The following is a 16,966-nucleotide window of genomic DNA, read 5'->3' as shown; positions in this document are numbered from 1 at the left end:
ATAACACATGTGCCCACAGTGCATAGGATAACTAATCGGCGACGGCAGTCGGGGCTTTCTCGCTCCAGTCGCCGATTTCGATTTCCTCGTCCCCCGTCTCCACTGATTTTCTCTTCACCTTTCCACTACTGACCGGACCCTGGACGTCTGTTTCGTCCGAGCAGGTGTAAAGCCGAGGTCCGAAGAGATTTGCGGTTCTGTTCGTACGAGACCAAGTCACTTGATCAGGTCATCTCAGATGTAGTTGCTGGATTAGGAAGTAAATTGTTGATCTATTGTAAATTTGGCCCTGGTCTAGCTGCCTAGTTCTAGCATGTGATGCACAACTTAGGCCTATTCTTCCATGCACTGGATAGTAATGCACATTTGGTTACACAAAGGTTTGGCAGGTTGTGAAATAATATCTTTGAACTACATTTACAATCGAAGCGAAATACGGTCGTGCGTCCTCGTCTATCCTAGATCGTCCCCACGACTCACGCCATCCCAGCTGCCCGTTCTCTCTCCGAGGGCAGCGACCGACGGTTAAATTAAACACACTGGTGGTAGTAAGGGTTCTGCTTAACACAGGTGTAGCCACTCTCGCAGGTTGTAGGGCCTGTCCAGTTGATTCCACCGCACTGGTACCAGTGCTTGGCGACGCCAGACGCAGAAGCAGAAGTTGAAGCAGCGGCCGTCGACGGCGTGGTGGGAGTAGCACTGGGCAGAGCGGCCTCGTCTGCAGACTTGGAGGCATCGCAAACAGAGTCAGAGCCAGAAGTCGAAGCAGCGGCGGTCGTCGGGGTCGTGGAAGCAGCACTGGAAGGCTTAGCAGCCTCAAGAGGAGCGGGAGCGGAAGCCTCAGCTGCAGGCACAGAGGATGGAGTAGGAGTAGGAGTAGTGGAAGGGGAAGAAGTGTCGACGACCTGAACCTGAGTAGGGGCAGAAGTGGTTGACTTGTTCGCAGAAGTAGTAGAGACGGTGGTAGAGGAAGAGGAGGACGAAGAGCCGGTGCCGCTCACAAAGTACTTCTTCAGAATGGGAAGGTAGGTCGAGTAGGCGGGACCGCTAGTAGGCTCGAGACTGTACATATAAGTTCCCCACCAGGGACCGGCAGACCACCACTCAGCACCGAGCCAGACGTCGCTGTTCTCGGACATGTAAGAGAGAAGACCCTCAACTGCGGTCTCGCACTGGGAGTTGACACCACCGGCGAACTCTCCGAGGAATCCCTTGAGGCTGTTGTCCTTCAGCCACTGAGTGGCAGACTTCACACGCTCCTGGCCGATAGTGGAGCTGACACAGGACTCAGAGGTACCAGAACCGTCCGAATCAAGGTACTGGTGCATCTCAAAGACGATCTTGTCCTGAGGATCCTTCAGACCCTTAAGGTTGTCATTGTTGTCAGCCCAGGTCCAGGCACCACTGTAGTGGTTACCCTCAACAAAGATGTATTGAGTTGTGGCACCGGCAGCACGGATACCATTGATGGCGGCCTGGTTCAGGTTGAGCACCAGAGTCTGGTCCATATCGTGGTATTCATTGTCTGGAAACATCAGCCTAACATTTCCAAACTATCAAGGCTGAAAGGTCTCCGGTGGTCGGGAGTCTCACTGGTATCGAAGATGACCTTGTCATTGGAGGCAAATTCGCTAGCGACGGTCTTCCAGAATGCCTGGAAGTCAGTAGTAGAGGAAATGATACTTCCAGAGCTGTACGGAGCAATAGTTAGTCACCACTCCGCTGGTAAAGACCAACCATGACTTACTATCTTCCATAGTTATGAGGATCAAGAACGGCATAAGCACCACTGTCGGTGATGAATTCGACGGTCTATCGCCGAATATCAGCATCTCATCACGTCAAGCAAACGTCTGGGTCCTACCTTCTTCAGGTCGCTCAGGTAAGTGGCATCCGGTGTACCGGTCATGGAGCTGGGCACCAAACGCTCCATCAAGAATGGAACACGGAAGATGTTCATACCCGCATCCCGCAGAGTCTGAATCTTGGAGGTATCGGGCCATGTGTAGTCGGTACCCAGATTTCCGGGAATGCTGCTACCAAACTCTGCACCAGATTCGTTGACACCGACCCCTGCAGGCGTATAGTGTTAATCTAATCGAGATACCATACCATGGCAGGAGTATCGCCTCAACATACAGGTAAATCCAGAAGAGCGTTTCTTGGCCATCTCGCGTACGGGCAGAGCGCCGACAAGACCAGCAGCGCTGGCGGCCATGATCAAGTTGCTGATTCTCATTGTGGTGGTTTAAAGAATGTGTGTCGAGTTTGTCGAAAAGCAGTAAAGTAAATGGGGAAAAAAGAAAGACGAAAGACGAAAGACGAAAATCAAAGTCTAATGAGTGACAAGAAACCAGTCTTGAGTTATAGAGGGAAGAGAGAGAGGCCTTCAGAGAACTGGTCCATCGTACTCATCTTATATAGACCTCGTCATCTCGGAATATGCGGTTCAGGAATCCCCGTTCATTTCGCAAGCTCCACAGCTTTAATATTAAGGCAAGCTTTTCGGCCTCTGGTAGGGCTCCACGGCGTGGGTCACATCGATATCATATTGGAAGGGATCAAGCATCCGACCAAGCTTCGAGTTCTCCATTAGCTGTGGCCACCAGTCACTAGCCGGTTTTCCTGGCAGCTCATCTTTCGAGACTTCTGAAAGTGAAAAAAAGAGCATAGTCGACATAAAATCTCCGGGCCGGAGCTATGGATTCGATGATGGAACATGAGCATGATCTAGAACGACACTTGAACAGTCGTAGTGGCGCCGTCAAGGAGGAGTTGGATGGAGCCGATCATTGTTTGAGACGCAATATCAAATCTTCATCTCCGGTATTCCAGTCAACCCAGTTCTTCGGCGTCCAACGTGAAGTGGGACAAAAAAGCGCAGGCTCAGCGATGGTCAGAAGGCTTAGTCGGCGAATAACTACACTGGTGCCTGATCCGTATATTGGATCCTGAGTGAATTTGATTAAGGAGACGGCGAGGAACTGTTCCAGACTCGGATAACGTCAACGCCATTAGCCAAATACCCAATGTGATTGCCTGATTTCGTTCGTGTGGGTAAACGAAAGGATGAGAGGAGCTCTGCTTTAGATGAAACAGCGTAGCGCTCCAAGGAATGTGCTCGTTGGCGGAGAAATTATTTCGGGGTCATTGCTAGGATCTGGGCCGTTGATGGATCAGGCACGGTGAGCAACGGTTGTTTCGGATCGTGCAACCGAAAGCTTGTACCAGGGTTTGTCTAAAACAACATATCTGAGGTTCTGACGTCAAGATATGTGCTTTGGCAAGTCAGAAATCGATGATTGAGAAGATTGGACTTAATTGCGGATGGATAGGAATAATTGAAAGTCGAAAGCTCCAAAGGTCGAAGTGAGACACAAAGACGTTAACAAGACCCACCGGAAGTCAGCCATCAGGAAACTAACGGTTTTTTAGGTTGCATGTTTAATGAGCTTTTAGATTTGAGTATGCACTGGAGTCTCGAGCAGGAAAATAGGGGGTTACCTTATTATTACTGACTGTCTGATGACAGTACAAGAATAATTTATAATGCCAGATGGGAAAACAGGAGTAGAATATGGCCTTGGTAACCGCCGGTGTTTGGTTACAGTACTGGCGAGAAGCCGCAACATAATGCGAGCTACATATGACAGCCAGGCAGGCGAGAATGCCCCTTCTGCCAGCATTTGACACAACTGGTACGATTCATTGAAGAGGTAGGATGTTTCGGGAAAGAAGTTCGACGCTATGAACATGCGATTCCATTATTTGCTGACGTGGAACTCAAATGACCTATCGCCTTTGCCGGTGGGAATTGCATTTACATCATTGTCATAGAGCGTACGTTCAAAGTATCTCACTCGTCCATTTGCACTTACGAGCACCACGGTCTGTTTCTGAGTTCCGTATGCGCCCTGCAAGAATGACTTGTCCAGCGAATCGTGCGGCGGTTGACTTTCGACTGGAACTCTGTCTGTATCGCGAGCTGCAGCAACCTCGTCGGCTGCCCTAGGCTTGTCTGCCCGTGCTCCAATGACTGGGACGAAGATACTTTGTCGCAGCAGCAGGAGGTAGGTGTCCAGAGTGGCGTCTCCCGAGAGCCTGGGGAGAGTATCCCTGCTCAGGACTTGAAGTAGCCGGTTGATGAGTTGATCTTCGTCTTCACCCGCTTGCACATGAGCATTAATGGCCTCATTCATCAGCTTTTCCCCGTCGAGGATCTTTGGCCAGGAGCGATCACCGAACGTCGTGTTGCTGAGTCCCAACGTCTGACCCTTTTCTGTGGCAACCCAAGAGATCTCGTCCATATTGGCTGACCGGTTCGATACGATGGCTAGCGGCTCATTGACATAACCACAAACCAGGCTAAATCCGCCGACATTTTTGATCTCGGGCGAGGCTACCATTCCCTGTACGAAATCCCTGGTGGATTGCCTTTGCTCAGGGTCCGCTGTAAGCCAGTTGTTGACAATCAGGCCTCGACTGTGTACCCCACTAGGCTCATCCGCTGTAGTCTCCCGATAGTTGGTCAGGACGGCTATTTTTCCTTCTTTTGTAACCCCCATCCATGTCCCATGTGTGGCTCGAGCCAGATCTCTGCCTCCAAGCACGTTGGTGCTAGGTTCCGGCCACCAGTCGGCGGAGGATGTTGGACGACGGAGGAATTCCTGATTACTGTTAGTTTATATAGGCTGACAAGGTGCTCCGAAGGCGATATTCGCATACATCCCTGTTATCGATAACGATCAGAGGATAGGAGGGGTGAGCTGTGGAAATTAATGCGATGCACATGTTGTTCGGACGTATCAAACGGTTATAAGAAACAACGAGTAAATATCTGGGAGAAAGATAATATATAGAAAGAATTGAAGTTTACGCGCAGTCCAGGCTCCAGAGAGACAATTGAAGCCAGCTGATGGGTGGTATGACGGGGAGCTATGAAGCGCCAACGCCGCCAAGTGTCGTTGTTGGGCACACGAACAAGAAGCAGGGAGGACCAACGCTCGTGAGGGGTAATCCACTGCTAAGTAATAAGCAATATCTGACCAAAAGGAGTAAAAGAGCTGAGGTTTAGCCACTCGATATTCAGATTGATCGCAATCTCAAAGGCATGGGCAATGTATCTTAAGAGTCTGGGCTGGCAGCTTGAGGTCATCAGACCCAACAGAGCAATACTGCCGGAAATATCTCTACCGCCTTCTGCGTTCACCACCGCTTTGTATATACAACCTATCCAATTTAGGCTTAGTCTCAAGCTGGCCTAAATCTGCTTAAGGCTCGAGACGCTTTGAGATTCTTAGTTGAACCACAGTCAAATCGTTTCTTTGGCATCAGATATCATGCGGTGATGTCTTGAAGAACCTTGTTAATATGGAAGATTTGAGCTGGAGACAAGCAATTAACTGAGCACGCGAGATGCTGTTGGTTTTAAAACCCAACAATGGCGTTCTGATCCGCGACGTCCCACATTTTGACCATTTCTGGTTCCGCAGTGGGCATTCCAGATTTCCATAGCTCAGGGTAACCTCGATTCCTGTTGATTTTGTACGAGGATATTCAAGATGCTGACGTTCACCTGCGCTAACCCATTTTCGAGCGCAGAGAATAGGACTTTCCGACTTGTCAATTGCAATTAAAAGACAGTAGCTGACCAAAACGAACTGGTCAACTGGCACTCCTTTCAAGTACCCAGAAATAACTGGTTCATTGAGACTGATGTCTGATTCGGCCACAGCCGAGATGAAGACCTGGGCCGAGTAGGTACATCTCCTTTGCCTAACGCCTATGGTGCAAGTGTGTTTCTTGCATGAGCTCCTGGGTCCAGGTCCTGTTCGCCTCGAATGCAAAACTCCTAACATAGCAGCTTAGGACTTGTCGTTGGTCGTCAAAAGCCCTCCCTGAAACCCGCGGGATCCCTTATGACTGGACGGACTTTGGATCCATAACCCAAGATAGGTAATTATATTGCCTGATATCTATCTAGACTCTACAGTAGTCGCACAGTGTTTCGGATACACCGATGGCTACAACCGGCATCTACAGTGATCGACACGACTAGGCTCTTCATGGAGATTAAGCTGGCCAGTCACCTTCCAAATATTTCGACTGGAGACCGCCACACATACCAGATCCAATAGTCAAACCTGTGAAGTTGGAGCAACCCTCCCTCGGTAGGTTAATTATTTGATAGAGTGATCATGATTCGTCACTTCGCATATGCTCAATGGCACAGCCTGGGTGCTACAGGTGGTACTAGAACAGTCAGACAAGAGCGAGATCAAGCATGAGTGACCAGAATCCCATGCGCAGTGACCTCATCCAAGATCTTGTCAAGCATACATAGCACAAGAATCACTATGAAGAAGATGGTTGCATTGTTCGTCACCGTCATTGTTCTCGTGCCCCCTTTCCCCACCTTGCGTCCATTATAGGGCCTCGGCTAAAGTCACGTTTCCGCTGGCATAGTTCATAAAACGCGAGGCATCCTCAAAAGAAATATGAGATTTTGAACGATACTCCCGGAATCTCTAGTCTCCATCGATTCAGCTTCCTATTACGATGGGTTTGCCGTTTCTGACGATAGCGGCTGTGGCTGTTGCCCTCCGTCTGCTGTGGACGCTGGTTTCCAGATGGCAGCACGCGCAAAATGCCCGCCGACTAGGCTGTGGTTCAATCCCTCTTTATCCTAGTGATCCTCTAGGTATCAGTGTTCTCAAAGAGGCTTTGGCAGCAGATAAGGCGAAAAAGCTTCTACCGATGGTTGAGCGCCGAGTCGCGCTCATGAGCGACCGCGAGGGCCGATATGTTACGACCTTCCGGTTTAGGCAAATGGGACGTGAGAATTACTTCACAACGGATCCGAAAAACATCCAAGCCATTCTGGCCACTCAATTCAAGGACTTTGAGCTGGGCGCTCCTCGACGGCAAGCTCTACACCCCCTTCTGGGGGCTGGCATTGTAGGTTTTGGCCCATGAATATGCAGAATTTGTGAGGCATGCTAACAACTCGGGTGTAGTTCAGTTCCGATGGCGAGGAGTGGTCTCACGCCAGAGGTCTGCTCCGTCCTCAGTTCACGCGTGATCAGATCAGTGATCTTGACCTGGAAGAACGGCATGTGCAGAAGGCGATGCAGGCGATGCCTGTCGTCAACGGGAAGTGGACCGACGCAGTGGACGTCCAGTCCATCTTCTTCCGTCTCACTATCGACTCTGCGACCGAATTTCTCTTCGGCGAGAGTGTTGAGAGCCAGCTCTCGGCCTTGAAGGGCGGCCAGACTCCCGAGGACAGATTCCCGTACTATTTTGACAAGTCGCAATGGTACGCGGCCCAACGGGCCCGCTTCGAGAAACTGTACTGGATCGTGAACAACAAGGAGTGTCGCCACGCGGAGAACGAGGTGCACGCGTACGTGGACCGCGTCGTGCACAAAGCGCTCAAAGCCGCCCGCGAAGGCAAGCTGCCCGACCCGGAAAAATCGTCCCAATACGTCTTCCTTCACGCTCTGGTTTCTGTGACTCAGGACCCGATCGAACTGCGCTCGCAGCTGCTAAACATCCTCCTCGCTGGGCGTGATACCACCGCGTCCCTGCTCAGCTGGACAGTGCTGATGCTCGCGCGCCACCCGGCCGAGTTCCAGAAGCTCCGACAGACCATCGTCGACGAATTCGGGACTTACAACCAACCCCGCAATATCACCTTCGCCGCCCTCAAGTCCTGCCAATACCTGCAATACTGTCTGAACGAGACCCTGCGTCTGTTTCCCGTGGTCCCCGGCAACCGCCGCAGCGCGACGAGGGATACCACCCTCCCCCGCGGCGGAGGCAGCGACGGCACCCAGCCCATCTACGTGCGCAAGGGCCAGCCCGTCGTCTACAATGTGCACATCCTGCACCGGCGCAAGGACATCTGGGGCCCTGACGCCGAGGAGTTCAAGCCAAGCCGGTGGATCGATCGCAAGGTAGGCTGGGATTATGTCCCGTTCAACGGCGGGCCGCGCATCTGCATCGGGCAGCAGTTTGCCCTCACCGAAGCGGGATACGTTCTGGTCCGGTTGCTGCAGCGCTTCGACGCAATTGAGGATGTGCAGCCGCATCTGGAGATCCGGCATTCTCTGAATCTGACCAGTGCGCCGGCGGATAATGTCACTGTCCGGCTGCGTGAGGCGGCATAACTTGCTTCTTAGGGTCTGTCTATTTCTCACATTAGTCGCATTCGCAGTTTATGTTGATTATGCATATACATAACCAATATCAATGATACCAGTTCTGCGCATGATATTAAGCAAGTCTCATCTTGAATTGGTAACCAAACAATTCGTTCAAGACACGCTTCATCAATTCATCACTATATTTATAATAATCTACTACCCAACCACCATCAAACGGTACATCCCCTCGTATCCACTAACAACAACACTCGCAACACTCGAAACATGCAAGGCCCGCACACCTTCACTCATTAGCACCAGCACCTCATCATATACTACAGGAAAGGAAAGGGAAAACCTACACCCCACAGCAAATATCCTCCTTCTCACCACCCCCCCGCAATCTCATGTCCATTTGTTCTTGTGCGGGCTAAGACAACAAGGCAGCGTCAGTTGATACCGTTAATAGATAGGGGAGTATGGATGAGATATACCGGCTGCTGGGAGACGAGCTGGGTTGGTGCTGCGGGGGTAGATGGTTGGGTCATGGTAAGGGTGTTAGGGTCCCAGGTAGGTTGCTGGTCCTCTTCCTTTTTGGAACTGAAGGGGTTGAGGTTGAACATGATGAGTGAGAGTGAGCTGGTTGTGTATGTGTATGCGCTAAGCGATATGACTTTTGGGTCAGTACTGACGAGGGAGGAGGTGAGCAAGGAGACACTGGGCTTGAGATGAGACAGGACGGAACGGTGAGTCTTATTCTATTGCTCCAGGAGTCGCTAGCCCAGGGTCAGATAGTCTACTTTCAGTTCTGATAGCGTCTGGTCCCATTCTCCCGCTAGACTACTCTGTAGGAATCATGCTGCCTGCTGAGTCGGCACATGATCCGGTTCTGCTTTGTCGATGGTCCGTCTCCAGGTGGCATGGCGCCGGGGGCTGAATTGGCGCTGATCCATTGGGTGTATTGTAGGTTCGAGCTTCTTTAGCTGGGTGTGTTGTAGTGTGTTGTCAGTGCATTAATCCCTCATATCTAACTGTGACTGATCTGTCCTGTGATTGCACTAAGAGGCCGTTATCTGCTTGAGTGCCCATCGATTGCTGCCAGTCGGGCTACGTCTCCATATTGCCCGGAGTCTAAGGCGAACAAGCCTCCTTGGCACGGCTTATCTTGATCTGCTCTTGATCGTGGTCCACGTCTTGCTTCACGCTAATCATAAATCTATCGAAATGTATATATGTACTCTATTGAGACTGGTGACTGACTATACCTTCCTCTTGACCAATCCTCGGAAGAAATCAAAACTGTTGCTGTCACTCTGCAACTGCCACACTCGTCCCGTAGGCCGATCATCCCATCCCAACTCCTCCGCCAGCAGCAACCCATAATCCCGAGTGATACCCTTGATGCGGGCCCGCGCTCCGCCTTCTTCCTCTAATGTGACAACCTGGTGCATGTGCAGCCAGTCGTCGTAGTACATGGTCTCAAACTCCCGGTCAAAGCCTGTCCGTAGGAAGCGGGTGTACAGCTCCTCGAACGTGGTGAGGCACCGAGCGAGGAGTTTCTCAAGTGTGATTGGGGCGGATTTATTAGAGACAAAGCGAGAAGCTAGTGCATTCAGCGAGGTGGTCGGAGAGGCGTTCGTGGCGTTGATGCCGATTCCAACGACGGCGATGTATTCGTTCGAGGAGAAGAGCGAGTTGATGAGGATTCCGCAGATTTTGGTGTAGTGTTTCTTGTCCGGGTTTTCGGGGTCCAAGGCATCTGTCTCATTAGCTAGCCTTATTCAAACGAGAGGGTCGTACTTACAAACGTCATTTGGCCATTTGAGCTTGACTGGCATGTTCTCAAAGCCCACGTCGTAGCTCTTGATGCCCCGGACGACCGCCATTGCCGCCAGATACTGAAGGAAAACCACCGGGGCAGACTGGATCTTTTCGACCGGGTGTCTTACCACCGTCGAGAAGATCAGGGCCCCTGCGGGAGAAACCCAGACATTGGAGCCTCGGCCTCGGCCTGCGACCTGGGTGGTTGCTGTCGCTGTGAATCCGTGCGGCAGTTTACGGAGTAATTTGGGATTTCTGTATCCGTCAGCTCTGAAGGACAAGGTTGGACTCAAGTCTTACTTTTCCAGAATCGTATTTGTACTAGTGACCACCTCCCCATACATGATGCTCGAACCGAAACAGCCAGTACCCTCCCGCGTCTGTGACTGGTACTGTTCGAGGTTCGCGTAGAATGCATGGTGATTGAAGTAAGGAGTTGCTTTTGAGGATGGAAGTTCGTCGTGGATCACCAAAGGTTTGATGATTGCGTTGTAATCGACAATACCCTCGCTAGCACCCTGTTCAGACTGAGGCAGAGACTCCTCCAAGGAACTCATACTCCAAGTTCCAGATTTCTCGAGACGAAACGTATCGTTTTCATCTTTGATGAATTCTTCGTCGCCCTCGGTGGTAATCACCTCTTGCAACGACGATCGGATGCGGGAAGCATCAGCCGGATTTTGAGACGACAGGTGCAACGACGAAAGGGATGGCACAGTCGTGGTATTCTGAGTGACTTGCAGGCCCAACTTGGACAAACAGGCCTTCAAAAAGTCGGTGCGAGCTTTATCATCCGCGGCCAGCGCATCCACCACCTTGGCATATTCCTCGCCCCCAGCCTTTTTGTCTAGGTTTACCGCTGCGAACCTGCTCATTTGCGTCAGTCAGTTGCCCCTCGAATTCTCTGAATAACATACTCTGGATGCGGCCCGGTCAGAATGGCCGCTCCCTCGCCCACCTTACAGTAGACGACGGCAGCCGCACCTGTGCCGGGATCAACATTCAATTCCTCCGTGTAGCTGGCCAAAACCTCCACGCCCTTGTCGGCATACAAGGGCGCATCGACAAAGACTCCACCCCCGTTGTAATAGCACTTGAACCCCTCCGGCACCACGCCGGCTTGCAGTACATCCTTGGAGACCTTGAGGTCGGCCGCCCGCGCGCCCATCTCGCTGTGGTACACGAATCCCGGAAACGCACCGCCGCGGCATATCCCGGGGAAAAACGCCAGTTCCCGATCCCCGACGACTTCCATCGTCTTATCGCCGACCTCGAACTCGCATCGCTGGGAGCCATAGTAACCCCCCGCGCAGAAACCGAGGTATGCGCCGCCGCGCTTGACAAACTGCTCGATCCGACGGTTGCCCGCGCCATTGAGGGATCGACAGTACCCCAGGTCCGCTCCGCCGGGCATCACCAGCAAGGCGCAGGTTAGCGTCCACGGCTCCTTGATGAGCATGTCGGCGGTCACGGGGATCACGGCATAGTGCGGGGCGAGCAGGCGGCGGAGGGTGTAGAGGCAGTGTCGGACGGATTCGACGGTGCTACCATTTCCTGGAGAGGGAGGAGAACTGATTAGACTATTTGATCTCCATGCGGATTGGGTGAGCGAACCGGAGTAAACTAGAACGTTGAGCTTCTTGCCCGTGAGGTTCGGCGTGGTTGCGGTCATGTCGCGAATGCGGCGAGTCGGTCTCCGGACGGAGAACGATCAAATCTTTCTTAGACACAACTCACAGGCTTATACAGCACACGTTAGAGCAATTGCACAAGATGTCGAAGAAGGAGGATAAGCCCGCGGTGGTCCCGGAAGTGGACGACGATGAACCTGATGAATGGTAGGGATTTTCGTTGCACTTTGATTCTCGGAGATTGAAGATCTGGATTCTGGACTAATGCGGAGTCATCGGTGACAGGGACAAGCGGATCTTCAGCACCGGTTGCGCAGGTGAGTTTACAATCAAGAATATGGGCTATAGACAGCTGCTAATTGAGGATCAACAGTCGAGCAGGATAAAATGAACGACTGCTATTTTACGAAGAAGGACTGGAGACTGTGCAAGGACGAGGTGAGTCACGATGAGACCGCTGCAGCTGGATGCAAGCCACCGCATCACGTTCCTTCTGGCTTGGTTCTCTCGTCATACATAAGGACCTAGGAATTGAAGCTGATGAGTATGTCTGGCAGATGGAAGCATTTCGCGAGTGCTGGAAGCGCAAGGGCAATGACCAGCGGACTCAAACCAAGGACGCTTAGACTCAGAACGAGTCAACCTGATACTTAGCCTGTACTATAGATGCACTATTGTAAACATATACGAAATATCACCACTTTAAAGCTCAATCTCTGCCAATTCAGACACTTACAGGGGTTGACCATGTAAATCACGTGACATTATACAGACGCGACGTCAAGCTCTCTCCGCAAGAGAAGATCCAACAACGTACCATCCTCGACACACCATCACCATGGCTTCATCACATATGCGCCGCTCTCTGCGGCTATTAGAGTCTACAAGCTTTACAAGACTTCCATCTAGATTGACCTCCCGATCCACCACGCAGCACATCCTCGCCCTCACCAGATCCATCACTACCAACAACAATCCAGCAACCCGGACAGCCCCCAAAACCCCCATCCCCTCCACACCAACCCTACCAGCAAAACCATCCACCTCCTCATCCACCGCACCCGCAAGCACGCCCACAACAGACGACCGCACCGCCCGCATCCTCGCCCCAACACCCACCCACCAAACCACAACCAACATCTCCAAAACCGGCCTCGCCGACGCCCCTCTGTCACCCGACTCACCCCCCGAAGAAAAAATCGACTGGACGCGCTCCTTCCACGGGCTCTCCGCCGCGCCGTTCCCCAAGGAAGTAGCCGATATCCTCCTCGCGGAAGTCGACCCCGAAGAAGTCGAGATCAAGCCAGATGGCATTCTGTACCTCCCCGAGATCAAGTACCGGCGGATTTTGAACCGGGCGTTTGGGCCAGGTGGCTGGGGCCTTGTGCCGCGGAGTGAGAGTATTGTTACGCCGCGGACCGTGACGAGGGAGTATGCTTTGGTTTGTAATGGGCGGTATGTATCCTCTTCTCGTTCCCTTTGGGGAATAGAATAGGGAGAGGCGATAGGGCTAATGGTGTACAGGTTAGTGTCTGTCGCGCGGGGCGAGCAGGATTACTTCACGCCGGATGGGATCCCGACAGCAACAGAAGGGTGTCGGTCTAATGCGCTGGTGCGCTGCTGCAAGGATCTGGGGATTGCGAGCGAGCTGTGGGATCCGCGGTGGATTCGCAAGTTCAAGGCGCAGTATACGCGGGAGGCGTTTGTCGAGCATGTTGTTAACAAGAAGCGGACGAAGATCTGGGTGCGCAAGGATGATCAGGTGTCGTATCCGTGGAAGGAGACCGGGACTAAGTAGTAGACAGAACATGTCCTGAGATTGATGACGGCGTGACCCGTCAGATGTACAATAATCATGCGAAATAGAATTCTTGTTACATTCGAATTACTAGTTGATTGGCTAGTTGGACATAGATTTCACAGCCCACTATATGCATCAGATCATCACCCATATCCCATACCATACCAGTACAAAAATGAATCAAAATACCACCAACGCCATCCGTTTTGGGTTCAGTAACCTAACTATTGTCCTCCGTACGGCGGACGCGACTGATTCCAATTCCTGGAATGGTCGTCAGGGTAGCGCTGTTGTACCCCCGGCGAACCACCTGGGAACCTTCGGTAAGAGTCAGTATCGGACTGCTCTATCGCCGACGGGAGCTCGAGCGGCTGCTCCGGATCGTACGCCGTCTCCTGGCTATGAGATCCGTAGAAACTACCTCCGTAGTTTGACATGCTGGGATAAGAGGGATACTCGGAGGGGAGCCCCTGTGATGTAGCGCCCGCCGGCGGCTGCTGGCGAGGAAGAGGGGGCACGGGCTCCGCGATGATGGGAACTCCGCCTGCGGTGGGGGAAGGCTGGGCGGGTTGCTGGTCGGTGGTACTGGTGCCTGCCTTGCGGCGGCCGGTGGATGGTTCACGGCCGAGGTTGCCGTAGTTGACGCTGAGTTGGCGGTTCTGGTTGGGCGAGGCGGCGGGGGTCTGGTAGTTGTCTACTTCGTTCGGGGTGCGACTGTTGGAGCGTTCCAAGTAGCCCGAGTCGGTGGATGAAGAGCCGCCACGGCGCTGTAGCGTGCCGGATGACTGACTGGCGCTGAAGCCGGTTGATCGAGCCTGTTCCTGGGCGGCTGCATCCACGGTCGTCCCGGCTGCTGCTGCGCGTCGCTGGCCGGAGGCGGTCCGCGTGATGTTGTTCTGCTCGGCGTTCTCGGCGTCGGGCTTGTCGTCCTTGTCGTCCTTGTTCTCGCTGTCGCCTGCGGCGTCCTCCGCGGCAGCACCAGGAGCGCGGATGGGAATCTTGCGCACGGCGCTAACCAAGGCACACATGAATTTGGAGCGACGCATGGCACGGATGGACTCGTTGGCCCAGTTGGATTTATGGCGGATGCTGACGGTCAGCTCCAGCTTGTCCATGTCGCCGACACCAACCACGTCAAGGTCGACATCCGGCTGGAAGTCCCGGTAGTTCTCCTTGTCACGGACGAATTTTTCCATCTCATCGCGGAGGAGCTGGATGTCGGCAAATGTAGTGTCGAAGCTGACGGGAATCTTGAGTGTTTCGTGCATGGCGTTGGAACGAGTGAAGTTGTCGACCCAGAGAGTGTTGAGGACAACGTTGGGCACCTGAGTCACGCGCTGATCCGTCACCGATTTGAAGACGGTATACAGCAGCGAAATGCGCTCGACTATGTAGTCCTTTTCGCTAATCTCGACCCGGTCACCAATGTCAAAGGGATGCTTGACGAACAGGAAGATGCACGAGCCCAGGACTTCCTGGGCGGTGGTCGCGAATACGAAACTGAGAGACAGAAGAGAAGTAGCGCCGGCGGCGATGACAGTGCCGAAACCGCTTGTCACAAACGAAATGAAGACCAGCACGCAGATAATACCGGCGACAGTCAGCAGCAGGTTATCCAAAACATGAATGGCCTGGTCGACATCGTACATGCTGTTGTTGAGGGCCTTGCGGTTCCGTCCAATCTCCCCGACAACCAGAACCATCTCGTCCAAGCTGATATCACCGTTGCCGTCGCGATCGAGCATATGGAAACATTCCTCGGCAATCATCTCCTTGCCGGCTCCCAAGACCTCGGCGATGTCGTCGGGGTATAGAGCATCCTTGCCCTCAATGACAAAGGACATCCAGATTCTGCGTGCCAAAGCTTCGGCGGCCTTCCGGCGCTCCAGGGCCTGTGTGACAATACCGCGCACGGAAGTGGGGTTAAACACTTCCTTGCCGGTGATTTCGTGGGCGACACCACCAAAGGCGGCAGTAACTCGGTCACCAAATCGACCAACGTTGTGACCAACATTGCGAATCAGCTTGAGGGGCATCGAGGAGCTGGAGCGCGAGAGGACGGGTCCCTTCCCGGTGGCTGCAGTCAAGAGCGAATCGGAAATGATCATATCCTCCTCGCGAAACTCCTTGCAGTACATGGGGAACATGTTGCGGGAGGCGTCGTAAAGCTGACCGATCAGATCAATATTCCGCTTCGACTCCTTGATCTTCGAGTCGAATTGCTTTCGGTGGTAGCTGATGGAGATGAGCTGGACCAGGAATTTCTCCGCCAGTAGAATCAAGCTACAGACAAACAAAGCGAACAGGATATTCTTGACGGATTTCTCCCAGGGTTTGGTGGAATTATCGCCGGTCCGCTTCTTCTCGGGGTTATATGTCATGACCGGAAGGAAAGTCACCAACGAGACGATGGTCCAGAAGACCGTCGCGATGGGCAGTTCTAGTGCGCGAAGGATGAGAGCATACTTGCGAGTTCCCGGGCTGACAATTCCACAGAGGAACTGAAACAGGTATGGCAGAAAATGAGCGATAATTTTGCAAATCCACAAACTCAACCAGACAACCTCAATCCAGGCAAAGAACCAAGGCAGTGTCACGCCGCCAATTCTCGCATCCTGCGCAGCCGTGCCTCCCACAATGATTGGAATAGCGATCAATAGCGCGATCGGGGTGACATAAATAATGTACCTCGTAACGATAGAGAAGTTGAGAATGGCCTGGTAAATTCTCCCCATCCGCGTGAGGGTGCCATCCTCGGGTTCCTCGAGCGAACGGCCCGTCGCGTCGTCAACGGTTTTCTTGCGACGGCCAGGCCCAGTGCCGGCGACCAAACCAGCCTTCTCGCTGGTGTTGGTGTGAACATCTTCAACGGGAGGGTGATAGGCCGCCGGAGAAGTGGCCGTGTGCGCACTCCCCCTCCGCGCCCCCGTCAGAGTGCGACTAGGGACATTGGTGAGGGGAATATCAATCGTAACGTCGTGTGGACTGGCCATTATAGTATCATTTGAGTAATCAGGAAGCGGTTGAAAGCGATGGGCCGACAAGCGCTTCTCCGTGAGTCCAGGTCGACCGGACATCGAAACGAACGAGAAGGAGAGAAAACGGGTCCAATGACCACGATTCCTCTGACTTTATACTTTTGACTGTCTGACACTAACCCAAGGGAAAAGCGAGCAACGGCCTAGAAGCTGACCTGCAGCCCTGACAAGGGAAATTGAGTGGGGCGAAGGGTCAGCGAACCAGTGCCTGGGTTTTGCAACAAGCCAAGCGAGCTATTATCACCCGCGATCGACTCGTCGATCCAGAGAAAAGCGATCTGATTAGGCGCGAGGCCGTTTGAATCCACGCCTCCAAGGATTGACCAAATACGTAGACTCGACACAAGCGAAAGAACCAGAGGCCGACGTCGTGCGGGGACAGTGGAGTGGTGGGCCGGACCAAGCGAAGCAAGAAAGACAAGAAGAAGAAGAGAGAATGCGATTGAGCGATTGGGAAAGACAGACTGGAGTTAGTGGCCAGATGGAGAACGAGAGGTCAGTATGATCTAATGCGATGAAGATCAGATC

The 16,966-nt window shown here is 52.8% G+C and overlaps 6 protein-coding genes across 6 annotated transcripts; 2 read left to right on the top strand and 4 right to left on the bottom strand.

The window, feature by feature from the left end:
• Window positions 1-31: 31 nt before the first annotated feature.
• egl3 (putative extracellular endoglucanase/cellulase) lies at window positions 32-2,239 on the bottom strand (the record flags this gene model as incomplete). The annotated part of the gene is made up of 6 exons (XM_033556652.2): window positions 32-197; window positions 541-1,525; window positions 1,594-1,691; window positions 1,748-1,812; window positions 1,865-2,073; window positions 2,140-2,239. 6 exons carry the CDS (start codon window positions 2,237-2,239, stop codon window positions 32-34), a joined length of 1,623 nt encoding a protein of 540 aa, XP_033412543.1.
• Window positions 2,240-3,764: 1,525 nt separating this feature from the next.
• Window positions 3,765-4,791, bottom strand: ALT_4085 (NRDE family protein; the record flags this gene model as incomplete). The annotated part of the gene is made up of 2 exons (XM_033556653.2): window positions 3,765-4,667; window positions 4,726-4,791. The coding sequence occupies 2 exons, from the start codon at window positions 4,789-4,791 to the stop codon at window positions 3,765-3,767; spliced, it is 969 nt and encodes a 322-aa protein (XP_033412544.2).
• A 1,767-nt stretch (window positions 4,792-6,558) lies between these two features.
• Window positions 6,559-8,171, top strand: ALT_4084 (cytochrome P450; the record flags this gene model as incomplete). Its single annotated transcript, XM_033556654.2, has 2 exons — window positions 6,559-6,957; window positions 7,017-8,171. The coding sequence occupies 2 exons, from the start codon at window positions 6,559-6,561 to the stop codon at window positions 8,169-8,171; spliced, it is 1,554 nt and encodes a 517-aa protein (XP_033412545.2).
• Window positions 8,172-9,001: 830 nt separating this feature from the next.
• ALT_4083 (biotin--[acetyl-CoA-carboxylase] ligase BPL1) lies at window positions 9,002-11,640 on the bottom strand (the record flags this gene model as incomplete). The annotated part of the gene is made up of 5 exons (XM_089599682.1): window positions 9,002-9,130; window positions 9,413-9,906; window positions 9,952-10,223; window positions 10,269-10,835; window positions 10,886-11,640. The coding sequence occupies 5 exons, from the start codon at window positions 11,638-11,640 to the stop codon at window positions 9,002-9,004; spliced, it is 2,217 nt and encodes a 738-aa protein (XP_089456020.1).
• Window positions 11,641-11,741: 101 nt separating this feature from the next.
• ALT_4082 (putative mitochondrial genome maintenance protein Mgm101) lies at window positions 11,742-13,397 on the top strand (the record flags this gene model as incomplete). The annotated part of the gene is made up of 5 exons (XM_089599681.1): window positions 11,742-11,806; window positions 11,885-11,916; window positions 11,973-12,037; window positions 12,372-13,054; window positions 13,124-13,397. 5 exons carry the CDS (start codon window positions 11,742-11,744, stop codon window positions 13,395-13,397), a joined length of 1,119 nt encoding a protein of 372 aa, XP_089456019.1.
• Window positions 13,398-13,624: 227 nt separating this feature from the next.
• ALT_4081 (serine/threonine protein kinase) lies at window positions 13,625-16,477 on the bottom strand (the record flags this gene model as incomplete). Its single annotated transcript, XM_033556658.2, has 1 exon — window positions 13,625-16,477. The coding sequence occupies one exon, from the start codon at window positions 16,475-16,477 to the stop codon at window positions 13,625-13,627; it is 2,853 nt and encodes a 950-aa protein (XP_033412549.2).
• Between the last annotated feature and the right edge of the window lie 489 nt (window positions 16,478-16,966).

Source organism: Aspergillus lentulus (genome assembly GCF_001445615.1).
Source record: "Aspergillus lentulus DNA, contig: Alt08, strain: IFM 54703, whole genome shotgun sequence".
Classification (NCBI taxonomy): Eukaryota; Fungi; Ascomycota; class Eurotiomycetes; order Eurotiales; family Aspergillaceae; genus Aspergillus; species Aspergillus lentulus.
This window is presented reverse-complemented; position numbering and strand designations above follow the sequence as displayed.